Below are 27,635 nucleotides of genomic sequence, written 5' to 3'. Positions count from 1 at the left end.
TCATTTATACAAATAGAAGAGTGACAAGCTCAATTGTAATGATGTCTTTAAAAGCACTAAAAAACCAGACATAACAGAGTCTGGATTTTTCCTCAGATTCTTTAAAATTCCACAAACATTTCTGCTTCACTCAGGTGGACAAGACTACAACACTTTTTATTCCAGTCCTCAGTTAATGAAATCTCTGAGATTGTTATTGGGTATACAGCAACATGGATTTATTGCAATACTGTTTTTACAATTATGAAGATTAAATTATTTCTATTGCAAAATTAAAACCAGAATTGACTGTCACCAAAAAAAAATTAAATCTGATGCACACGTTAGTGGATGGCTGAAATAGTATTTGCTGTGTGACTTACCACATTTCTAGAAGAGGAACTTTGAAAGAAAATAAATAATCTTATAATATAATAACCTTAGGAAAAGAAATTAAATGAAGAAATGATTAGAGCAAAACATGTGATTTACTCTTCCTGTAAATTTGAATTAGTCTTTGTCTTAAATGAATAACATGTAAAGGTGCTGCAGTGTTTCATTTTCCAATTTCTATTAGCTTTGAGAGACTTTTAAAAAAAGTCATTCTATTGTAAAAAAAGTAATGATGCATATTCACCATAGCATCTCTTATTTCACTAAAATATGAACAACTAAAGAGCTGAGAATTGTTTTATTTCTAGTTATACACTGAGTTCGCATTACCTAAATCTGTTGGAAACAACAAACTTTATACTACCAAAGATTTCTTTGTGTATATAGTAAGAAAGTATTTATATTAAAGTACCCTTTACAGACTTTAATTTTTTTCCTAACCACTATGTTGCTTTCAAAATTAATTCCACAGAATAATTTGTTGTTTGCTATTTGTTTTAAATTTATCCTTGTTAAAAGGATTATGCACAAGTGTGCACATAGACTTTCAAAGTTTGATTTAGCAAGAATCCGCAGCTCCTAGAAACTTAACACAGGCACACAGATTAATTTTATCATGAATGTATCGTCAGAAATGACACTGGAATGCAGCTTTTGTAAATGTTTCTGAACACATAGAAGCTACTATCAAAAGCAATTTTTTTAAAAAAGTAGTTTAATGGATTTTGTGAAAAATGTAATCCAGTGCTATTCAAACTACTCTATAAAGTCCATTCATATTGTTCAGCACAGGAATTACTGATGTTTTATGTGCTACAGAGAGTATACATGAGAAATAGAAGCTCTGGAAAAATAAGGTAAAGACCCATACAGAAAGTGGATCAAGTGTGACTGAATCTGCGCATCACAAGTCAAAGTTGTGCCAGGGATCATGCTGTAAATGATAACACTTGCTGATGATACTGAAACAGCAGTCACACCAAGAAAAGAGAGGAGGCAGTAAAACACAGAATGATTTACATAGCACAGGAAAATAAGCAGCTTATACAAATCATCATAAAGAAATTAATGGAGACTGAGGGAAAAAGGGGAAGGAGGTGAATGCATTGTTCATGCTACAGACAGATACTGGAAAACAGAAAAAAGGATCTGGGAATAGAAGAAAAATTTGCACTGTTTTGCACAGTGCATAACAACAGTAAATAAAATAACAACAAAATCCTAGCATGAGTAACTAATAATATTGAACATATCCCTGCCCATTCTATTTTAGGGGTCTAAGAAAGAGTAGCCAAGTAAAACAGGAAATACTGTGTTCCATTTTTGGCATGTGCACATTAAAATGAAAATCATAGACATAAATAACATAGAAGACAGAAACTACAGGCTTTTAACTAAATCAAGTTTAAGAAAGGAAATAGGATATCTTAAAGAGATTTTCCAGTTTTTCTAGAAATCTTGGAAACTACACGTAGTTACTAGAAGATGCTTGCAAGAAATCCCAGGGATTACCACTGATTAATAGAAAAATGGGAACACTGGAAGTGGACTGGTAGCCTAGCAGTGTTCTATCTGCTGGTTAATAGAGATTTTAAGATACTTTGCATGCATTGTGGAAAAAAAGGGTAAAAAAAATAGCCTAACAATTCAAGATCTTCTTGCCAAGACACAGGCTAGAACTATGCAATGCAAGTTCGAAAGATACAGAGAAAGGAGCTCCAACCTATGCCATCCTGCAACCAGAACTAAACCTGTCTGTAGCAGAAAAGTTCCTACAGCTACTGTGCTTTTACATCATAAAAGGTCTTTAATGGGTGCACACAGTTATTAAGAACTGCCTCCAGCCTGGCCCATCTAGAGCGAACTACAGCACACAAACACAGGATGAGTTTCGTGTACCTTTGAAAGCTTGATAATATGTAGTATAACTGTGCTTATTTGATTACCTTCAATGCCTTCCACTGTGTTTCCTCAGGGCACAGGATCAGTCCTCAGTGTTATGATAAGTTTTTGGATATGCAGCAGATAAATGCCTAGAATCAAGCACTGGGGTATCAAAATAATGAAATAATGGTAACAGGTTCCCAAAAGATTTATAGAAGCATCCAAAAGGGAAAAAATCATACCTGAGTTAAACTACAAAATAGAATAGTTGAGTAATCCTCAGACTGTCTCTATTAAAATACACTTTAAAAGTAGCAATAATAAGAAGAAATGTATGTCTGTTAAAAAATCTCGTTCTTTCTTTGAAGACCATGTCTTAGACATGCATATTCCATTTCACTATTCTATTTCTTGTATCATTTGCTCCTCTGAATCTCAGACAAACCCTTGAAATGCACTATGGAATGATTAAATTACACTTGCTTGAACATCATTTGATTGCAAGCCATCCCAATTCATTTAAAAACCCTAAAGACTCAGGTTAGACTTTTAAAAAAAAAAAAAACAACAAACAAATCACTGGTATCACAGTAATTTCTATTGACTTGTCTCTAGCACTTATTAAAATACATAATATAACAATTCAGTTTCCTATTAGCATTGCCATATCAGACCTTTGTCTGAGGGTCTGACTCATGAGTAATCAGCAGATAACTCTATGAGAGTCAGGAAGACCCTTTTAAATTGGTGCAAATAAGGAGAATCAGCCTATACTAGACTGGTCTTTTAAAACAAGTCTCAACTATTTTTCTTTTCAACTCTCTGAAGCTCTAGGGAAAGCAGAAATCAGAAGACTAAATCTGGCTTCCATTATAGCATAATAAACATGAAAAATCTCCATGTGTTGAAGGAAAAGAAAATATAGGAAATAAAAAATTGCCAGAAATAAAAGCAGAAATGATTGAAACTTACTTGAGTATATTTAGACATGTAAGTAATCTGCGTAACTGAAAAACAAAGTGTTCCATTATTTTGAGTGAATGCACTTAAGTGAAACAGTATGCTAATACTGACTGATTCCAGAATATAGAATCAAATACAGCAGCATGTAGAATCAGACATCATATAAAGTAAAACTCAATTTCCATAATGTCAACATAGTCAAGGAAGAAAAATTAAACCTAAAGAAATAATTCTGTCAATTTTCTTACACTGATTTTGACATCAGTGGGAGAAATGTGTACCATGTCCTCTTCACCATTTGGTTTACAGCACAAGTGTTTTTCCAAGAAGATTGAAAGCATCTTCCCATGAATTTTTCAGTGTCTAAAAAATGAACTAGGAAGAACAGGGTTAATCTATTGATTAACAGCTAAACCAAGAAACTTCCTGCTTTCCACTGGCTAGTAGCTAATGAATGTCTAATTAACTGTAAAAAATCATCCCCACAGGAATGATTCAGATGAACATTGGTCTTGTGATAAAGCTAAATTGGCTAAAGACAAATTTAAAGAATTAAATAAGGTTCACAGTAAGTTAGTGCAAATTAGAATGGGTGGTGTCCTTCATTCAACAATTGAATAGGAGGTTTCTGTAGAGAATGCAACAGAGTATGTTGTAACTGAATCAATCATAATTTTTTACTTCTAACTAAAATAATGTGCCAAGCAGTTCTCTGATGAATCCACATGTAGCTTCAAGTATTTATCTCTTTTACTTACAGCACTATGTTGTTGTTTGCCTTTGATCTAGCTTCTACCACATTCTTTAGGAAGATTCTTGCACAAAATGCCTGTGAGTGTTCAAGTGTATTCTCTATGTTCACAGGTTAAACATGCATCATCCTTATTCAAAAGAATCTTGTTGCTTTCATTCATATACATGGGGAAGTACACAATCACAGATAGGTGTATTCTTCTGGAAATTTTAAGGTAAATGTCTACATTATATGGTTAAATAAAAATTAAAAAAAAAAAAATTAAAAATCATTTTGTTTCCAAAATTTGGCATTTTATTACCTTGAGATGTCAATAAAGCTTGTGTTAGGAAAATAAAGGCAAACACATGCTTCCTTTTCTAAGGGACAGGACTGAATTAAAGGCATCCTATTTCTTCCAAAACCAGTGAGAGAGAACTGGACAGGTACTCCTAGAACACACCAAAATAGACATGATTAGGCAACATAATGCTAAGGATGCACAAGTGACAGAAATCTGGATGGATTGTAAACCTATTGAAATTTTATATACAATAGCACCCTATGAAGCTACTTACAGTGCTTGGAAGTAGAGAGATAACTATAAGCATCATTCTTTCAAAAAAAGAAAAGAAACTTCTTGTGGAGGTGATTTGTTTTCTATTTCAGATGCAGAATTTAAAAACTGATGTTGATAGAAAGAAGTAGCTTTTAAAGACAGTTTTGTAGGTATACTTACTTCAAAGATAGATGAATTAAGTAATTAAAGAAATTAAAATATTGACTTAATTTCTCAACCTTTTAAAGAAAGCCTGGATTTTAAAAATATAAAGTCAACTTCTGAGGGTTTGAATAACTGACAGTTAAAATTAAAATGAGATATTTTCAGTGATTTTGATCTTCTCTTCACTCTGTGCGTACTTTATTTAAGCAAGTAGGAATGGATTTAGTTATTATATAATTACAGCCCAGGAAAATATTTTAAAATAATATCATATATTCATAGTAAGCAATCTCTGAGAACTGTAGCTGAACAAAGGGAGACAAATGTATTTAATAGTCAGTTCCTGCCTGGGGAAAAGAAACATGAAGCAATGTGCAATGCAGTCAGGAGGTCAGAGGAAAAAAACAAAGTCGTTTTTTTCTTGGAGCATTGAGATGAAGTATTACATCATATTACTCAGCAAAACGTCACCTTCATTAGATCACTCAAGGTTCTTACGTGCAATGAGACAGATGTTAGATGCTTTAGAAAATGCTAGTCGGGCTCACATTGCTGATGAAAGATGAAAAATACGTTTGTCAAAAAAGCATTGGTTTCTGCTCTGCACATACATCATAGAAGAAATGTGTCTTCTTTGCAGACAATCAGATGGTTATATCAACTGACTAAATATTAGAGGAAGGGAGGGAGGGAAGTGCCTCGACCCATTCATGGAAGTGTATGATACTGGCATCAACGAAGCTTAGATTTCTTATGGGATGTTGGGAATCCTCTGTGGCTAAAGATCCATAGAGGTGTTCTGTCACGTTCCCTTCTGAACAAGGTGCCTCTTGCATGGCTTCTCTTAGCCTTTGTGGAATTGAATATTAGTGTCTAAACTGGTCCTATACTCTTGATGGTAAAAATCAAGAGCTTCCACAAAACCACCATTGCTTAGACCTCAGTCACTTTTCTCTGCATTTCTGAACTTTCTCTGTTGAAATGAGGACAAAATTTTGAAAGGTCCCCAAACAGTTTCATATATATGATAGCCACATGCATTATAAAATAGTTCTTCACGTCCAGACCTAAAAATAAAATCATTGCCTTTAAGCCGAGTAATCTTTAACTCTTCTCTCAAAAAGTGAAAAATGCTTCTTTGTGTATGAAACCTCCTTAGTTAACTATGTTACTTTGGTTTTAGTACAACATTGTAAATGAAAATCTGCTACAACACTACCTGCTTAACTTTTTCAAATTAGAATTGATAAGATTTATTTCTAGACCAAAAATAGTCCATATCCCCAAATCCTAGTAAGAACACACCGAGAAGTAAGAGAATTCTGAAATATATATAAAACCGGTGGAGTTGAACAAGATTTTTTCCTTCATGCATTAACTCAATACAGTAACAACACCTGTTGGTTTTAGGAGAGCTTTTAACATTTCAGTTTCATATCTGCTTTATGTGGATTGTGATACTCACAGCAATTTTTTACAAAACTGCAAGTTTATGCCCAAATCCATGTTCCAATCATTCCTTCCCTGCTCTGTTGAATACAAAGTCTAAATCGACTGCCACCTTTATTTTAGAAATTACTATAAGTCAATTCTTTAGCTGATGGTAATTGACAGGATCTCTACCATATGAGCTCCCATGCCAGAAAAGGATCAAAAATAGTTGAGAGGCATGTTCTATCTGAGGTATTTAAACCGAGAAGCACCTGGCTCCAAAATGCTATGTAACATGTAACTTTTAATATTTAAATTTTGTCTCAAAGTATTTTGTAGAACCTGCCTTCAGCTGAAGGGTGTTGGCTTAACTTCATTCCTTAGTAATATAACACTGCATGGTCATGGCTTTGAATTATGGTACTTTTATAAAAGTCAAACATCAGAAAAGAAAATTACTCCTCCCTGTGATCATAACATAAAAGTGGAGCCAAATTTTATGAGATGATTGAAAATGATGTGGCTATTAATTTAATACAACGATTTTGTAGAAATGCCAAACATACCATGCAGTCTGCCTGACTGCAGCCCCGCCAGTCCTCTCCACCACCAATCAAAAACAGGTTATCTTGTTGTGTTATTTTTGATCTACTAACATATTTCAGACTAGAAGGCACAAATATACTCTACACTGAACAGAAGAAATAAATGTGATGCCATATAATAGAATCTCTCCTAGAACCATAACATTACAGGAAATGTTTTATTACTTTAGAAAAAGTTCTCAGTCAGCGTATCAGGGATGTGCAGCACAACACAGTAAAATAAATTAAAATGCATAGAGAAACAAACAAATAAAAAAATCCTCTTTGATGGCCAAAAGGAGAATTTCAGAAGTCAAATACTGACTTCTGACATTCGACATCTAAAACACCTTTTTTTTTTTTTAAAGCAGTGAGTTGGACTCAGTCCATAGCTCCGCTGATTTAAATCTGGATGTGCTGTTTTGCAAACACTGAAGGAAACTTAGCCCCTCCCTAAAGATTAGAAACTGTCTTTAAAACATTAAGTAAACACATGAAAAGTGCGGAAGTCGAACATTCATCCATAATCTAGTTGAACTGCATGCAAAAGTAATTTAACTCTAACATCACCACTTTATTATTTGTCATTTTTTGTTATGCGCTTACAAATGTCAAAACACAATAGAGCTCCTACGGGAAAGAGATGAAAATTGAAGGGCTCAACTGTTACTGAACAAGGCACTTTCTCAAGACTAATGCAATGCAATATCTCCCCTCATTCTTTGTTCAGTGTGTTGAAAAATTGGATCAGGGAGCATTTCCTGGCCAGAGAATTGAAGTTACACAGATAGGAAGAGATGGTAGAGGAGAAACTGGAAACTTTGTGCTAGTAAAATTAGGCCAGCAGCAAATTACTACCCTCCTTGCCCAGAGCAAGAATGACACAGAGGTTGTGACTCAGATATGTGTCCGAATTTTGATGCCTCTAGGGCATCTCACAAAATAATGCAGTTCAACTATTGCACTTTCTGTGCTTAATAAAGGCAATACAATGCTAGAATCAATTATTGGGAGAAAGTATATAAAAGTTCAGGCTATTTTAAAATATATGGATAATCCCTAAGGGCTACAATTGACGAGTAATTTGCCATTTTGTTTCTTCTTCTGAAGTAAAAGAACAAAGTGGCATACAATTCACTGGAAATCTGCTGAGTTTCTTGAAACTGAAAAGATTTACATCTGTTGTGAACCTTCTCTAAAGATTTTTGAGGAATTTGATTGTCAAGAGCAGTCATCTTGAAAAGCAACTAGAGGAAGTACTTTCTATTCACAGAGATTGTCAAGTTGAGAAGCTCACTAACAACTCAAAAGTGAAGAGGGAAACTTGCCAAAAGAGCTGGATTGTTGGATACAGCTATTGCTGGACAGAAACAAGTGAGTATCCAGAAAGGAGGAAAGAGTACATTTGAAAAGGTAAAGAATATTAACATGCATTTAATTAAATTCTAAGAAATTACCTTGGCAAAGATTGAGATTTTTATGTTCTCTGCTTTTTTTTTTTTAAATCTTTTTTTTTTAAATACACATTCCTTGTGGAAGTACCTAATTTGGTAAGTTAACATTTTCCTTATAAAGTATTTCATGTGGGAATATATTTCCCATGTTTAACTAAACTAAAGTCAATATGTAAGTTACATCTTTTACTTGTTCAGGATAAATTATGTTTCCCAGATCTTCCAACTTCTGAAATAAACTAACGCAGATGGTTTTAAACATGGATGGCTTGGCTGTTATACATAACTGATTGGAAGATTCCAAATTATTGTATTTGGAGATCTCGTCAAATTGATGCTACACCTTTGTGTGTGTGTCTCTCTCTAAAGTTGCAGCTGGTTCATTACACAGATCCTTCTCATATGTGAAGCAGACTCATGCCACTGGTGCTGTGTGGGATTTGCAATTCAGTACAAGCTGAATTTAAAGTTGCTTATCCAGATTTTGTTTTAAAAAATCAGCTCTCCCTTCATCTCAGAGTGCTTCAACTCTGCATAATCCCATGCTAGCTGCATTCAGCGAAGACTGAGAGAAAGTCAGTCACTTCTAAAAACCAGTTTGAAGTCTCAGCTTTAAATGTGAACCACTCTGCTTTAGGACTGTTTTGTTTACCACATTTGTATTTTATTTTAAAGCATCTTTCCAGACACAGCTCTATAACTGTCTTGGAAACTGAAGAAAATAGAATGTTACACAAAATAAAATGAATTCAGAATTTGCTTTTTCATTTTGGCTTGTTTTTTTTTTTTTAAATGGCCTCCTCTCCTACCTCTGGCTAGAGCTTTATCTCTTTTTTTGAGTGGAAGCAATTCAACCCTTCTTTAAGACTCTGAGTTTAGCTATATATGGATCAATTTAATTACCTGTGATTAGCTTCTGACCTGACACACCAATCCCTTTGGATATCAATCTCAGAAGGAAAGCAAAACTAACTAATAAAGCAAACTCTGCAGAATCTGACCACTGTCTCAATGGTCCATCCTTGAGCATGTTATCCTATAGATACCCAGCAGAGTCCTGAAGAAGGTATTAGAAGCTGGAACATCCAATTCAGAAGACCTAAAAAGTGCTCTTTTTACCCTTTAAAACAAAGTTTAAATTATAGATTAAAATGCCGTTGAAAAGTCAATTGTGGCCAAGGAGATTTATCTACAGATGTTTTAGTGTTTACCATGAAAAAAAAAATCCATTGATCCCATCTGAAACAGACAGCATCCCTAACCATGCTGGAACTTCTCTGTCTTCCCACCCCACCCCCCATTTTCCATCAGTCTGCATAATTCTATAGTTTTAAGTCATATTTTGGAAAACAGGAGCCTAGGCATGTCGGTAGAGATAATATTTTATTAGAAAAACTAGGATATTCAAAAATATAATGTGCAGAAAAATAACGTTCAGAAATATTTATTCTTTATATACAGGACATGCAAGTAACTAACATAAATTATACAATATTCAAGGTAAGTAAGCTTTTGCATGTCGAAGAATGGGGAAATTTTGTTTCTTAAGGACAGGAAGGTCTTCTTTACAGTAATAAAGTTCTCTTACGGAATTGTAAACTTGACCATGGTTACTCTTGAATTATAAAGCCCAACAGAAATGGAACAGTTTCATGACAGTCCAGCTTAATTATTGCCTCCGTTGAATTTGGGTTAACTTCTTAACAATTTATTTTATTTTTCAGTACATCCCTGAGTTATATACACTCTCCTCCAGGTGATCTGCTTCACCACATGACCTGACAGTGACAAGACGACCTTCTTCAACAAAGCACCCATTCATCTAATAAAAGTTATTGTGCTTCCTAACAAACCTTTCCTTGGCTATATCCTTAAACAACCAATGCTACAACAGTATCACTACATGTTACTAAAATTTACCTGAAAGATTTTTTTTTTACATATTTAATTAAGAGCTATAATGGATTTCTCAAAACAATAACTGGTATTGTTGTCCTGTTAAAAATTATGAACAGAAGCTTTACTGAAACAGCAGTAACCAATGCTGCTAATACAGCTGTAGGCTCTTATTATAACAACTGGACACTTTATTGACAACATTATTGCTGGATTCCTATGATGATAAGGCTGGGTCCTTTTGAATGATTAAAATTGTGTGATTTAGGAGTTTTGTGCCTATTTCCTAATTAAAAGGAGTAATATGAGTTAAGATTTCTATCCGATACAAAAAATGTTTTTGATTTTGTATTTATTTAGGTTAGTTTTTTTCCAAAGGACAAAGTACAGCGATGGTTATAATTGCCCTCTTTCAGAAAGTCATACAAGCTAATGAAAACCTAAGCTTGTTACTCAATAATTAGTGTCATTCATTGTTTCAATGAGGTATTCTAGTACACTAGATATGTATCAACTTAAAACCAGTTTTTTGATAGTAGACTTTTTATTGACAGAGCCAGCTACACTTCATGGAATTAAAAAGAATGTATTCTAGTGAACAAAAGAATTATGAAATTTAAAGCATTTTTGAAAATTCTCTAAAATTCTTCCCAGTCACACAGTGTGTTTCAAAGGTCTTACTCTAACCACTAATATATTAGAGAAATCAGAATTATGTTTTGTTTAAAACCCCCACATTTCATATAATAAATTTTGAAAGTATCGCAATGAAATTAAATACCCTCATATGTCAACAAAATAAAAAATGGAGGGGTCCATCAGGTTTTTATTCACATCAGGAACTTAATTTCCACTAGCTTTTAACAGAGGCAATAAATTGCCTTAAGGAAAAGAAAGAAAAAAGCTTAGATAAAAGAAAAGCATACATATGGAAACAAATTAGGCAGAAAGTTGAACTAATTGAACATTAAATTCTCTCTTTTGATTTCATCATAGAGCTTTTTTAAGGAAAAAGTGAATCTACTTATTTTTATTTATATTAATTCTTATTTGGGATTTTACTGTAGATGAGTTTTATCAATCAAGCCTGTTATCAACTAACTAATTTTGCATGTTTTCTTGGTTTTCTCAGGTTTTTTGGATTTTGGGGTCTACATCAGGCATAGTTTTTAATTCATGCATTAGCTTATTCTGAACTATGAGAGAATATTTTGTAATAGGAGAGCCCTAGCAGAAGGCAAGAGTCAATTGCCCAGAGAATTTGTGCAAGCTCTATCCCTGGAGGTTTTAAAAGACTTACTTACGTGGATAAAGACCCGAGCAACCTGGACTGATCTCAGAGCTGACCCTGCTTTAAACTTGAGACCTCCAAAGGTCTCTTCCAACCTGAATTATCCTACAAAAGAAATCTGAAAAATCGAAAGTATTACTTGACTCAGCCAGCTTCAGCTCATGACTAAATCTTTGTGTCAACAAAACCACCTAAATTTGAAAAATATCTTCTATTCTGGTCAAAAAGCACTTCAATATTATTCTACTAACAACTGTAGCACAGGAAACCCACACCAGTTACGGATCTCACATTTAGTTGCATTTCCTCACAGGCCTATCTTTAAATCATGCTGTTTAACCATACCCTCATGACAAAAATATAAAGATGCATTGTGCAGAACAGTAATACAACAAACCACCTCTTCTTTCACTATATGATAAATCACTCTTCTATAAGCAACTCTTGCTGATGTTTTCAAACTTTGATATATTCTACTTAAAATTAGTATTTTGGGGAATATTTCTATAGAGTTAGCATCATTATATTATCTTGTTTCTGAAAAGTTTCTCGAAGAGTATTCCAATAGTTTACTTATGCCTCAGGTAGGTTTTCTCTCTAACAGCATTGTGACTCATATAGAGAAGATATAAAAAAAGAATAAAAAGAAATGTAGCCAGCAGGTCAGGGGAGGTGATTCTCCCCCTCTACTCTGCTCTGGTGAGACCCCACCTGGAGTACTGCATCCAGCTCTGGGGCCCCCAGCACAAGAAAGACATAGACCTGTTGGAGTGAGTCCAGAGGAGAGCCATGAAAATGGTCAGAGAACACGAACACCTCTCCTATAAAGAAAGGCTGAGAGAGCAGGGGTTGTTCAGCCTGGAGAAGAGAAGGCTCTGGGGAGACCTTATTGCAGCCTTTCAGTACCTAAAGGGGGCTTATAAGAAAAACAGAGAGAGACTTTTTACCAGGGCCTGCAGTGACAGGCTAAGGGGCAACAGTTTTAAACTAAAAGACAGTAGGTTTAGATTGGACATAAAGAAGAATCTTTTTACGATGAGGGTGGTGAGACACTGGAATAGGTTGCCCAGAGAAGTTGTGGATGCCCCATCCCTGGAAGTGTTCAAGGTCAGGCTGGATGAGGCTTAGAGCAACCTGTGAAAAGTTGTGCCTGCCCATGGCAGAGAGGTTGGACTAGATGATCTTTGAAGGTCTCTTCCAACACAAACCATTCTATAATTCTAATTAAAACTAATATTTTTATTTCAATGAAAGTGCTGTGCATATGTATAAAACATGTAAGTAGTAGCATATATATATATATAAAACTCCTTTTAGTCTGAAATACTGAAGCTGTAGAGGTTTCCACCAACAAAAAAACTTGTATTTTTGTATTTTATTTTTTCTTATCTAAAAGTAGGTATAATCAAAGTTGCAATCTTTCAAAATGTTGAAAGATGTTTTCAACTTCATTAGGTTTCAAAATATTGAAAGATGTTTTCAACTTCATTAGGTTGAAAATTAGAATGCATTGAACAGGGAACAATGTGTCAATGTAAAATTCCTAACAAGTATTACAAAAAAAATCCTCAGATTCAGAATGTGGACCTCTTGTTCAGGTTAAGTAACCAACTATAAACAACTCTACTGAAGTTAAGTTATACTTAAAAAATTATCTAATTTTAATAAAGAGATCAGACTTATTGCAGTAAAACCAGACCTAAGTAAAAACATTAATGATAATTAAATGAGTCTTCATCTATTAAAATAAAAAGCTAAATAACCAAAGATGTGTGAAAAAAATGATAATGGATAATCTACTGTTCTGTCTGAAAAAAAACATTAAAAGGTCAGCAATGACTGAAAAAAAAAATATCTTCGTGAACTCTCTTTCTCAGAACATTTGCTGTTTGTTATCTTTTTGTCCTAAATCTTGCTGTGTGAATTTTTGTTACTCATGACTTCAGGTTCAGGACTGAAAGCTACACAGTATGCATAATTTATCAATAGGTATAAGAGGACTGTTTTCCTACGTATTTTGAAGGGAAGATGCATCTTAAAGTGGAACTAACCATCACACGTACAAAATGTACAAAATAAAAAATGTAACATTACCCAAGAACCTGCCATGCCAGTTTCAGTAAAGTTATAAAACTACAAACTTTAACAGTAGCTAAAATGAAATAATTTGTGGTAGATCAAATATTTTCTCCATTTTTACCTCATTCAAATGGAAGTTGTCTTATCAACTCCATATTTGTTTATTTTTCTTATACACAGGCAACTTTAATCATTCATATTTAGATTAGGTTACTATGCTCCCCTAATTCAAACAGAGACTTGTTCAGCAGGTATTACAATTTCCCTCCAAAATAAACAAAATATACAGCACTGTATTACTTATACCAAAACTGACTATAATAAAAAAGAAATCCAAACCCCAAAATAATCCACAAACACAAAATAAAGCCCAGCAAGAAAGAAACAGGTCTTCAAGAATGGGGGGGGGGGGGGAGGGAGAAGCAAAAAGTTCACCTTTGCTTTAACTGAAGTAAATGTAAACAGAAATTACTCTCACATGTGACTTATCATTGAGAATTCATCACAGCTGTGAAGAACTGTGAACAAAGCATACATAACACATTATTCTGCTCTCTAGAGTGTGATGGAACCTGATGCCTGACCTTTCCCGTAAGAGAGAGACAAGATTTAAAGCCTTCATACTAAAGTTGGCCTAGAAATTAAGAACAGGCAAATGGGAGAGAAAATAAAGAGCTATTTTCAATGAACATATTAATGAAATCAACCTAATAAAACATAAATTAAATTCAATTTTTTTTTAATAATTGCATGTAGGAAAAGAAAGGAACTGCAATGGTTTCAGAGTGTAACAAAGCAGCTTTGATGTAAGCAAACAATTAGAGAATCAGATACTTTTAAAATTACATGGCACAGTGCGTCACAGTAATTCACTTCCAAGAGTTCCTATACATTACTAACAGTTGCAACTGCCTCTATCAGAAAACTAGATTCCTGTGATTTTCAGTTTAAATAAAACTAAAGTTCTGCTTGACAGAATTCAGAACTTGGACATAAAATCCTCAACAGCACTGTTTTTGAGGAGGACGGTTGTTGCACAGTCTACAGCTATGTAGGAAATTTTGTGCAGGAGACAGAGGCCTCTTTCTCTCTGTTGATCGCAATTGTCAATACCTTGAAGTTGATTAATACATCTTGGCACAGAAAACTAGCTTTTAAGCCCTTTCCCGAATTTCGCAGCCCAGGAACATCTAACAATTTGCTGTACAGTGATGGGCAACTAGTATATCTTGTTACATCTTTCACCTTGTGTATCTATACGGAAGGAAGGAAACGGGAAAAAGTACCATGCAACATGCATTTCTTCCTCATCTAGCTTTTAGTGAAAGGCTGAGTCACAGAGAACAACTACAACCAACCAACCAACCAACCAACCAATCAAGCTTCTTCTCTCCCCGAAGTTATTAATTCTGGAGACTTAGCACAGGACTTCAGTATTTTCTTTGGATCTCATGGCTAGACTTATCAGAAAGGAAAATTTTAGATGTTTCAAACACACAATTCATTGATAGTGAGAAGGTAACTCTGCTGAATGGTCTTGTTCAAGCACAGTTTGAAATGAATGACTGATTCTCTCAATTTCTCTATTGAAAACAATAGCATTTGTAGGTATGAGCTATCGTGAATCCTAAGTGCAGCACCTACTCTAGATCTGGTATCAACAGCAGCATTTTAACGTAACTGTCTTGAACACCAAACACATTCAAAACATGCTGGCTTTGTACATGTATGAGAATAGCATGACCTACTTTGTAATGCAGGTTTATTACACATGCATTACTTAACAATGACAAAGTGAAACAAAGTCATGAATGAATAAAGCAGTCCACCTAGTTAAATATGAATACAATTTCAATTCTTTTAAGTTTGCCCTGAATTGCAGATAACATGACACTAGTCAGATGATAGCAAGGACAGCTGCTTTTTAGTGGAATCTTGTTGTGAAGGAGAGCTAACAGCTTCTCTAGGCACTGTAAAAGTGTAATCACACTGGAATTCAGTCACTGCATTACCTCCTAAAAATTATCCTCTGTTTTTTATAGCAGATTAAGTACTTTTTTTTTTGGGGGGGGGGGGGGGGCGGGGCAATGACCTTTTGCATTTAGATGTACTATTGTAGTAAACTCTTACACTGATAAATTTTTAGGTTGTTAAATGACACCCTGTCCAAATTTTTTTTTGTTAAATCATCTCATTATTTTTATGCCATTGCATAGACCTCTGGTAATTTAACTACGAATTGTAAAAAAAAAGTTCAGATAATAGTAACAGTTGGCGGCTATTTCAAGGGAATCAATAAAATTCATTAATAGACTGAACTATGTTTGTCATGGATTTGTTTTCTTTGAAAATTTGAGAAAAAGAAATACTAGGTGTTTTCCTTATCTCAAATCTTATATAGGAATTGTTTTCAAGTGGTTTTTATGGAATACATTTCAAATATATATGGAAAAATTACTACATTTAAAAAATATAAGCCATCTTATTCTATCATTCCTAATAACCAAAGTAATTTGTTCCTCTCCTTGACATGACAGCTACTTTTGCCAATAAAAATGCATGGTTTGTCATGATTTCTTCCCAGACTTTCTGGTTTAAGCTTCCTACTTCATCCATTAATACTCCCATTTTGCTAAAACTTCACAGCAAGTAGTATACTATAAAATGAATGCATGCATATTTGTAAACTTATACCAGCTTGCAATTCTGCTCAATAATTGTTTCAAAAAATGTTTATTAACCAACTAGAATGTTCTGTTACTGACTCTTATTCAATTTCCTAGAAAAATACAAAGCTTAAAATTTTATTTTGTCTCTCAAATTATAAAGATATAAATTATATTTAAAATACTGCCAATGGCAAAAATAAACCTACGATATGAAAAAGTGATTTTGTTGCAGAGTGCTTAAAGTGGCCTGGTGCAGTCAGCAGAGTGAAAGCAGGGTGTTTGCCGGCCTCCAGGAGGCCCCTTGTGAAATCACGAGGTATGCATTAGTCACTCCTAGAAAAGGCAGCTTGACTCCTTGTCACACTTGGCTCAGCCAGTTTCATTAGAAAGGGCTCAGAGTTTGACAGTATGGCTCCATGTTTTCCCTCCTCCTTTGCTGTGCTGCACCCAGGCAATCACCTATGCAACAGCTTAACAGCATCTCTATACGCTCCATGATACCTAGGAAGGAATTGAGCCTTCCCTCAAAGTACAGCTATCTATGCATACGTACATATAGATTTTGCATTGTTCCTTGCCTGTCTCTCTGTTTTGCCTTCAGGATTTACTCTGAGCTATACGGCCAATGACATTCAGCAGAAAATTTGGAGTTTCAGACAAGCCAACCTTGTACTTTTAAAAAAAATAGTATTAACAACACTTTTACTTCAGGCTGCATTCTTCTTACCTGGACAACCCGTGTATGTTGCTGGTTTTCTTGAAAGTTGTTGACTTTATGGCCTGCTCTTTAATTTTTAATATCCCAAGTCACTGTCTTTGTTCTACCTACTATGACAAACCTCATTAAAAAAAAGATCACAGTGAATTATATAAAAGTGCAGGAACGTAGCATGCCTAGTATCAGCCAATTACTTTTCCCGTAAGAAAATACTATGTTTCTTGTATTATTAAGGATATTAACTATGGTTAAAAGTGAAGTGGCAAGGGAATGGTAAAACACACATTACGTACACTCATTTTTCCATGTAGCTTAACACATGCCTCATTTATTGGCTTATGTTTCAATAGAGTTATACATTTGTAATTTCCAAGAAATAAATAATCTTACTGTGAAAGAAACTGAACATCCTGAACAGGTATCAAGTAATTTTAACTAACGCTGCTTGCAGGTAGGTCAAATTTTAGAACCTAACATGACAATAGCTCCAGGTGTTTCCTTGGTATGTTGCAACTCCACATTAGAGAAATTCAGAGCTACCATCCTAAACATGCCATAATTTCCACTCGGAGATGAGGCAACCCACGATGAGAGAGATGTTTAGGGAAGTCCTAATCTGGAAAAATCGAGGGTCAGGGACTACAGCATGTACACAGAGCCTCTAAAAGGTTTGCCTAAATTTCTTTAAAAAAATTGTTTCAAGAACAGTCCTGAAGTCATTTAATTCAACTGCACGCAGTGCTGAGCAACCTGCTGTAGCTGACATTGCTTGAACCAGGGGGATTGTACTTGATGATCTTAAGAGGTCCCTTCCATCTTAAATGACTCTGTAATTAAAATTGGAATTATCAATTGGAACTACTTTAATTGGAATTAAAATTGATTTAAAAGAGAATAAAAATTGTTCCTTTTTGCCAAGAATGAAAAAGAGTCATTTGTGGAAGTGGGTACTCCAAATGAATTTGCAGATTGCTTCAACACAATTGTCTGCTTTGCATCTGTACACCCAACAGTTTTCTGAAATGAGTTAAGTGTTCAGAGCAAGGCGATAAAATTACAGGAGCACTCATCTTTCAACTAACATAACTGTGTCGTAATTTACCACTATAACAGTCTGATAATTCTCCTTATAATTGCAAAAAACTGTTCTGAAAAACAGATAAAAAGATAAATCTTAAAGTAACAACGGACAACGTGCATTTTGCATTTGAAATAAAGACCACAGCAGCAAAAACAAGTCTGAGCAAGAATGGCTGAAGATTTCAGTACTGCAATCTAAAGGACGACCTTCTCTTTTCATGCTAAGTTGCTTCCCATATATCTGTGTATGCAGCACTGACAGCACTTTCTCCGTCCAACTTTCAGAAAGAACAAGTCAGTAAGTATTTTAATCTAGGACAGATTTCATCAATTTTAATTTGCTTTAAGTGTAGCAACAAAACATATTCTAATGGGCAAAACTTATTATCACAGCTTTTATTCTATATTTTAATAATATTTCACAACTGAGTACACTAAAATAAAAAAGACAAATCTGTCAGATGGCCATTACTTGTCCTTGAGGTTTTTTTGTCTCCTTATTCTCCACAGTCATTATTCTACATAAAATTGACAGCGTAATATTCAAATAAATAAATCTTCTGCAACAGCTATTTCTGATCAAAGGTCACTTGTTCTTTTACATCTTCTAGGCCATTTGCCAACAGATGCCAATCAGTGAAAAAAACGTTAACCATTCCCCAGGGAAAATAGGGACTGTGGAAGCAGAGAGTCATTCTAAACAGCTACTAAAACTCAATGACCGAACTATGTAAGAATATCTATTACTGTCCTTTTGGCTTTAGATTTTGCTTTTTCTCCTTTACTATCATTAGTCATTTCTTAATATGTATTGCACACTATAAAACATTGACCCTTTGCTACCGCACAGACAGTCTTTTCACATACTGTGGTATTATTCACCATCTCCCAGGACTCTGAAAAGTATCAGTATGGATCCTAGCAACAACAAAAGGTCATATAACTATTTTTAAAATGCCAGCCATCCTGTTCATAAACGCTTACAGGACAAGTAACAGTTACTGCTTTCATAGCGTCTCCAAAGTAAGTAATGTGTCACAAAGGATTTATGCTTGCGATACAATTGTTCCTTATTGCCCAAATCCTCTAGCGGCACAGAATTGTGTTTCTTTCTTTCTATATAATATATAATATATAATATAATATATAATATATAATATATAATATAGATATAGATATAATATAGCCCCCACCCTTCCTATAGTAAACAATCCGCATCATTGCTGTTCATCTGACATATTGAACAGTGTCCTTAGCTTAAAAAAATAGAGTAGAGACCATTGGAGCTGAACCATCCCGATGGCCAAGTATCTGTTCAAGCTCACTAACAAAACTAGTGTTCTTTCCAACAAGATTATTTTTCTCGGTTTTTCAAATGAAAACTGTACGCTGAAAATTACTCCACAGCAATGCAACACATAAAACATTCTGTAGCTAAAGAAAAATGCAGTATTGTAAAGGATTATTCTTTTAAAGAAAAATACATGCTTCCCATATACAGTTGGCATAAACAAAAAAATGGGTTCAAAAACATATACTAAAGGAACTCTCTAACTTCCTGAATATGCAAAATGTTACTAAATAAGTTAATTTTTAACTCCTACTTTCTTCCAGTATTCCTGGATTCACAAAAAGCAAGTCATGCCTTTTCTCCTAACAACAATCAGGTGGGGTTTTTCCTTCATAAATTAAGAAAGAAGGTGAGGATCATATCAAAACTGGCATAAATGGCTTTGCCAGAATGGGCTGCAGAATGGGGATATGGATACTTTTGCTGTCTAAATAAGGTGCTCAAGGACACTAATCGCTCTTTTAACATTCTGGTGCCATGTAGAAACAGCAAGCCATAAAACTTTTCTGTGGGCTATATCAATTCCAGGAGGCCTCACAGTTCTGTCAGATAGATAGCAAAAGTTCAGGACAGAGAGTGAAAGCGTTGAAGGAGGCAGAGCATTTACAGTCTTCACATCTCTAGATCATCTAGACCTCCCTCCCAGCAGGTATAAGTAATCGTTCCTCTCAGTTAACCTCATTACTATATATTCAAGGGTATTGTTGTTGAAGATTTTCTATCTTTAAAAGAAACGTGCAAGTAAGAAAGCAAATAACACCCTCCCCTACTGACACACGCTATACAAGGTGTATACCTTGTAAAGTAAGCAGGCAAAATCCAAGAAAGTAGATACACCCAGTTAATTCATTTTTCAACTATGAAGAGGTTTTAACATTAAAAATAAAACTTACTGATTTCTACTACACATTAAAATGGGGAGGAACAACCATCTTTAAATCGGAACAAAAAGGGTGCAAAAAGTAAACTAAACCATCTTTTATTCTTAGGATAAAAAGCAGAAGAATATTAGTGTTAATCAATGTGGAATGAATGAATAGAACATGACATAAGAAAGTTGCCTGAGACTGAACATCAGGGATTTCTGTTTAACTTCATTATGTTTTTAACTGTAAAGGTTTCCCCTCATCTTTTTCTCTCTTCTCCCTCAAAAAGAAGAATGTTTCACAGAGTTTTCCCCATTCAGTCCCACAGCTACAACCACAAACAAGGCTGCATATTTATATGCCAATTCAAAATGAGTTTTTTGAAACAACCCTCGTATGAAATAAGGTTTCACTTCTTAATCAGGTCATGATGCAAAAATATTCCCATCCCCCCAATGCAGTAAGAAAGGTACATACGTCTTTGCTTAGGACTGACTTTCACTATACTTTTGTTTCTTGTCACCAAACAGAGAAACAGAAAAAGGTTTTCATAGTAATCATAGTAGTCTAAATTGTTCCAACTTAAAAAATCCTTGCTCATAGAAGTTAATCTTGTACATTAGATAGACATAGATAGACTCTAAATATTATTTCAGGTTCTGTGTAACCACCCAACAAACCTCATCAATTAATAATGGAAAACTAACATTCTGTAACAGAGTGAAAACAACAGCTAGGGGCCATTAATATCAATTGACACAAACTCCTATGGCTTACAAGAAGCATATCCTTTAATTGCTGTAAATGCTTTGCTCCAAGCTCAGTGTACTTGGAGCACTGTATATGCGAGTGTTCTGCCTATAAATTGTATAAGAAAAGAACAACAGATATATTTTTATTCGTTTATTTTTTGAACCATCTGATTACTATTCAGTGCATACCAGATCCAATATGACATTCATCAACGTAGTTAGTTCTTTTGACAAGAATCCAAAAAGAAAATACTTAGGCAATCAAAACACAGGCAGAATGAAAAAGAGAATGGCAGCACTGAAGGAAAGACACTAAGAAGAATGGGATGATTTATGTAGTACTACGCACTTAGGACACCAAGTCTCACCCAATAGGGTTATGAAAAATAAATAAATAAAAAGTACAAATACTCAAATACTGGGTACCAGACCTCTGCTAAGCCTCAGCACTTAATTGTGTGCAATTTCTCAAAGAGTTTTTGCCACATAAGCTTGATTCTAGATATATATATATTAAATGATTTTCTGTAAAATAGTGACAATTCAATTACTAGGTACAAACAAGTAAACTAAATTCAAAAATTCTTCCTACCTGAAAAGTTCTCAAATTGTCTTAACTTCTGTAGATATATTCCTTACATACAGCACAGGTGAAGAATTTTCATTCCATGGATTTTATTATTTTTTTTATTTTTTTTTTAATAAATTGTTGAGTTCTTATTATGACATTTGTCATGAGGTGTAAAATCTTGGGTTTATTGATGTTAAGGCCTACATTGCACAGATCACGCGTTTCTTTTCCAGTTAAAAGAAATGTTTTTGAAAAAGAAAACTGTCTTGTTTGTGTAGATATATCCCTTACACATCTGATATTACTCTCTAAAATATACTTATTCTTACATGAGAAATAATTCATAAAAATTCATAGAGGGCCATAATTTAGAAAAATGTCTGCTTATAGTTCTTAAAGAGTATGGAATTTGTCAAACAGAATAACTACTTGAGATTTTTAGTATATATTTCCAGTCTGTTCCTCAGAATTCCACTGGTTTTAGAACCAAAACAAATTCTTGAATTATTTTTACATAGTTAAAATTCACATTTTGCTCCTACAAAACAAACTAAAATTCAGAAATACCAATGTCACAATATCAAAGCTCTTTACTTCCTTTTTTCATAATGTTGATCTTTCATACAACTAGAACCACCCATATTCATTCATAATAACTAAGGCACAGAAATACTAGACATTTCTAAGACATTAAAAAGAGAAGTAATCTGCTACATGACAAAATACATCTATAGACTTTAATCTCATCATAATGATGTGAAGGATCTCATACATATCCTAATAACCCATCATTGGAAAGATTGTCCTTCCAGTTAAATTATTCCATCATAGAATAAATTTGACCTAGAAAAGAAAATTTCCATTCACAATAGCAGAACTGAACACAGATTATTAATTGATTAACTCATAATGCATAATAATCCATAGAAAAACAGAGAACTACAGACAGTAATAACAACTCTCACTTTTTTTGATACAAGGCAACACCAGATTGCTGTTAGGCAATATGTATAAAATGCCACTACACTAATACTGTCTAATTCTACTGATCAAGTCATAATTCTTTATATAATAAAATCTTTTTACATACTTTTCCTCCCATTCTCCCTTTTAACAGATTTGGTTTTTAACAAAAAAAACCCCTTCTTTCCTTTGTCTATTCAGCATCCTTGGAAAAAACCACCAGATGGCAATGCAGTGTTCAAGTATTTTATTTAACATACGTGTTACAGGGAAAAAAATCTGTATGGATCAGCACGAGGCTCTTTCCTAACCTACTTCCTCTTTGATGAATATTAAATAATTCATAAGCAAAAACTATTCACCACAAGTAAATGATCAAATACCACTCAACCTGAAAAGAACAGACTTTAAGAAACCTAAGTTTCTAAGGATGTAAAACTACATGGCTAAAAAAAAAATCTACGATTTAGTTCAAACTATGAAACAGGATAATTTCAGGAAAAATCACTGAAAGGAAACAACTTAGAAATACATTACCGTAACATTCTCAAAATACTATCAAGGACTGCATTGAGCGAGCAACAGACACGCAGTGGACTGCACAAAAAGTAAATCTATGCACTTTTTAGGCATATTGTACATTTATATGAAGTCTGGCATCACACTAAAAAGCAGGCATTATTTCCTACACTTTTGAGGTTTAAACCAATTCCAGTAAAACCATGTGCTGAACGAATCAAAATATGTAGGCTTTAAGTATTTATTCTTCCTTTGCATCAAGCAGGACATGGCGATCAAATAGCGGAATTGTTTCATGAAGCAAGATGCTTTGAGATATTTCAAAAAGCCGAGAAGTAGTGCAAGAGTCAGCTTCCCATTTAGCAGATCACATCTGATATCCATTATGTGCCAAATAAAAGTTCATCTTTGCCGTTACTGTTGCAGGCTCTGAAGCCTCTCCAGAAGTTCATGGAGACTTCACTGAATACCTAAAATGCGCAGTTAACAACCATTACGTCTAGTCTGAAGTCAGTGGTTGGAACGGCAAAGCTTAAGGCAAAGGATCTTTTCTTTCTTGCTTGAGAAGGCATTACAACTTGTAGGTGTTGTGCATTCAACTACAATTGAGAGGAAAAGTTTAGGTGTGCTTAAGTCTAATTTAGTTTTTGCATACGTGGATATAGGAAGAAGTTTCTTGTATCATTTGTATTTATTAATGGAATTGTTACTGGAACTACTCATCCAGCCATTCTTATGTAACAAACACAGTTATTACATGCTCTAAATGTAAAATGTATCCATTCTATGCTAAAGAGTAATTTGAAACTGTTCATTATATTACAGAAATGATTTAAAATATTAACTGGAAAAAAAAGATGTATCTTCTATCAGGTAGAAACAGAATCACACATACAAGATAAAGTGTTAAACAGGTACATCACACAGCTGTGAGCAAGCTAATTTAAAGCATGTTTTCCTGCTAATGTAATAAATATTTGATCAATACTCTTCCCTTTATACCCTAAATTATTATATTTAACTGATGAATAGCACATAATGGTAGAAAGATTCAAGGATTGCCTTTAAGTAATGTCATTTAAGTGCTTTGCATAATGACAGCTCTCATGATCAGAGATCTAATCCAACATGATACAACCTAAGTTTTCTCTTGCGATGTTTTTTTTAACCTGGTTTTCAATCAACACAAAGAAAGACAAGAATACTATATTGATCCTAATTGTTTACACGTATAGCTAAATGTTTGATATAACTTCAGTCCTGAAAGCCAATAGATGGTCAGAATTGTTATCCATTTTTAGAAATAAAACCAGAATTTGAGCCTACAAATTATTCCACATTTTTGGTATGCTGTGAATCCTCACTGACTTTCTGAAGGTAGGTTTTCATGTTCTCAACAGATCAGAGAAATGGTTGGAAATATATTTCTACCAGATGGAGAAACTCATATTTTTATTAATCAGTATCTTTTTAGCACAGCTGATAAAAAACTTATAAAAGAGAGCTGAAGTACTCTAGCAGGAAAAATCCAACTGACAGTATAGAAAAGACATATTTCCAAGGACAGATCTCTTTTTAACATAAAATACTGAAGTTAAATATATAAAGAACACAAGATTTGTGTTTTCAGGTTTGGTACTCAGAAATAAGCTCAACAAAAGTGAATTAGAAGGAATAAGTCACAATTAGGACAACTATTCAGCGTATTAATGCAACAACTTTTTTACGTTTAATGCATTTTTAAAATTCATAACAGAGAAAGAAGTACATAAAAGCAACAGATCTCTAAAAGGTGGATACTACTACTCCATATTGATAATTATAACATCTCATAAGTATAAAAATACGCCAACATCTTTATTTTGCTATTCATTTTACTTTAATGATGATATTTCAAGGACAAAGTGAACTCACAAGTAGAACTGACTAAAGAGACGTAAACCATGTCCTCACCATCCTCTGCCTCTGGTTAACGTGCTCACATAAAACTAAAGTTCTGTTTTCCAAGTTGATTTTATTTTCCTACTCCCAATTATAAGTTGCATTACTTTTAGGAAACCATTTCTATTTTCACAGTACAGATAAGTGAATTTTATTTTGCTAAAACTTATGTTAAAGTAAATAAGATTTTCTTTGTAGAAACACTTCAGGATTGCAAAATAGGCCTCCCGAGCACCCAAGGGAGGAAAAAACCAAACCAAACCAAAGAACAACAACAACAACAAAAACAAACCAAGCAGCATCACACATGTTATTACATTCCACCTACTTCTGTGGAAATCCTTCAAGTCTAAAGTCACTAAGCAACATGACCAAAGGCAGCAGAAATCTGAATTTCAGTAAATCAGAGATTTTTCCTTTGCACATACAGTATGACAAACAGCCCTCTTGGTGATACAGCTAATTGAAACTATATACAGGATAAGCAGATCTCACAGGAAAACATCAAGAACCCCATGTTACAGTAAGGTATGATCCAAAGATTTCCATTACAGTTTTTCCTTTTTATTACAGCATCAGGATGAGAACATAGTCTGTACATCTTAAAAATTATTGTATGCTCTTTCTTTTGCTGGACAGCAATTATATTACTTTCCCAAACAGAAATTAAAATGTATATTTACCACTTTTCCTTGCATTGGTTAATCAGAGGAAGAGGATACAAGCAAAAATGATGAAATAAAACACAAAGACAACCCAAGTTCTTATTATTATCACATTCAAGTAACAGGTATCTGATGACTGGCTATTTTTTTAGTTCCTTAAAAATGGATGTCATTGTAAAAGTTACTTTAAGATGAACAATAATGTTTATACTAAATTTGAATTAAGGGGCCTCGACTTAAAGCTTACAAGTATTAAATCTTAATCAAACAGAACAACCTCACCCAGACACATTCAAAGGATATCTCTGATATGTATCTAGGCTTCAACATCATATTACAAACACATCAACCCATCACCAACTCTTTTGCTCTGCACAGTCTGTATATTCCAGTTTTCTTGAGTTTAAATAACCCCAAATATATTTTAATCTCAAGTCTTGGTTGAGGAATATCTTACGTTATAGCGGTACTCCTTATTTGCCTTCCTTCCATCTACATTTCTATTAACTAAAATATTGGAGGCATAACCAGTTTCATAATGTTGTTACAAACATAATCCATTGAAAATACAAGATATGATTTAAGCTGTTGCCCTAAACGTATAAAGACCTGTGTCCTCCCTAAGCACCAATTTACAACAACTACCAACCAACTCCAGTTGAAAACAGATTTAAAAAAATACAAAAAGAAATCAGAACCAGACTTCTGGAACAGTACAACAAAAGCTACCTAAAACACTCCAATGCCAAAAGGAAAATGACTAGTAACAACAAACCTAATTAACTAATTCCATCACCATGGGATTAAGACTTCCATTAAGGATTTAGTGTCCTTTAGTGCCATAGAGCAAGACAGTTTGCAGAAGTAGTATCCTATAATTTTTTTCATTATCCAATGAAAAGTGAAAGAAGGGAAAACTAGAATTTCAGGGTGACAGACAAAAAATGAACCCAAACCCACCCAACTATCTCAGTATTGGTGTTCCTTTATTTACATATGAAGATAATTCATCTATAGTAACAGTATGAAAGATGTTTGGTAAACATGTCACCCTCTGCTTGGTTTCTGAAAAACTGCCTATATTTTCTTTGCTGAATTAAAGTCTTCAACCATGTATCAGGTAGCCCTTTCAAAAACACATTTTGCTGTTCACTTTTCATGGTTATTAAATTTAATGTGCTTGATCTATTTGTTGTATTACAAAAATCAATAGCTTAAACCAAAACTGCATGATCTTTCTTTCCAAGAGATTCTTCACCATAAAGTATATAGTCAAACAGATAAATCTAGTAGCTCACATTAACAACACTGACTGCAACAAAGTCTTTTAAGTAAGTTAATTAGTTTTGGGAATAACTTTCCTTCAGCACATTAATTGTTACATTGATTTCACATTACATATCTGATTTTAACATTTTTGGGTTTTCATCAAGTTCACGTGACACAATATAGTCTAAAAATATATAGAAGCTACTAACTTTTTTTGCTCCAGAATTTGAAATCCTCTTAACTATGTTCCAAACCATCATAACAACATCTTAGTATATATTTGCAAATATTAAGCACTTCTTTCCAAACCACATCATAACCACAGAGATAAAGATTTACTTACCTGATCCCCTTTTGGTCACAACCTTCAAGCTCTGAGTTAGAGTAGCATACAAGAGAATCAAATTGGGAATAGGAGCTTTCATCTTCTGTCTTTCTGTGGCTGCTTCCTAGAGTACCAAAAAGAAGAAAGAAACACTGATTTTATATTGGTGCTGAAACAACCTTGAAGTAACTAATCATAATACTGACATTGTGGAAAAGCTTAATACAGTGTTTGTGAGCAATTTAATGCACCAAAAATGATCGATTTTTCCTGAAAAAAATACATAAACTAAAATTGCCATAAAATAAACACATGCACACACTACATTTAACCATAGAGCTTAAGTTCCAATTTTGTCTACACATTGAAAATTCATTGGGTCCCTGTTAAAGCTTTCTAACAGATCTCCTGAATAAAACAACTTTGATCAATTTATTCTATGAAAAAAGTGTGGTCTTTTCACTAAACTTGCAAAATAACTTCTAGTTCTTTCTTTTTGTCATATAATCTATTCCCCCCCCCCAACAGGAAAAAG

The 27,635-nt window shown here is 34.0% G+C and overlaps 1 protein-coding gene across 1 annotated transcript in view; it reads right to left on the bottom strand.

Moving 5' to 3' along the window:
* IL1RAPL1 (interleukin 1 receptor accessory protein like 1) overlaps positions 1-27,200 on the bottom strand; it is a 695,569-nt gene extending 668,369 nt beyond the window's left edge. The window contains exon 1 of the mRNA XM_050908607.1: positions 27,119-27,200. Within this exon, the coding sequence (XP_050764564.1) occupies positions 27,119-27,200 (82 nt within the window). The remainder of the gene's footprint in view (positions 1-27,118) is intronic.
* Positions 27,201-27,635: the final 435 nt, after the last annotated feature.

This window comes from Gymnogyps californianus, chromosome 1, assembly GCF_018139145.2.
Source record: "Gymnogyps californianus isolate 813 chromosome 1, ASM1813914v2, whole genome shotgun sequence".
In the NCBI taxonomy this organism is placed as follows: domain Eukaryota; kingdom Metazoa; phylum Chordata; class Aves; order Accipitriformes; family Cathartidae; genus Gymnogyps; species Gymnogyps californianus.
This window is presented reverse-complemented; position numbering and strand designations above follow the sequence as displayed.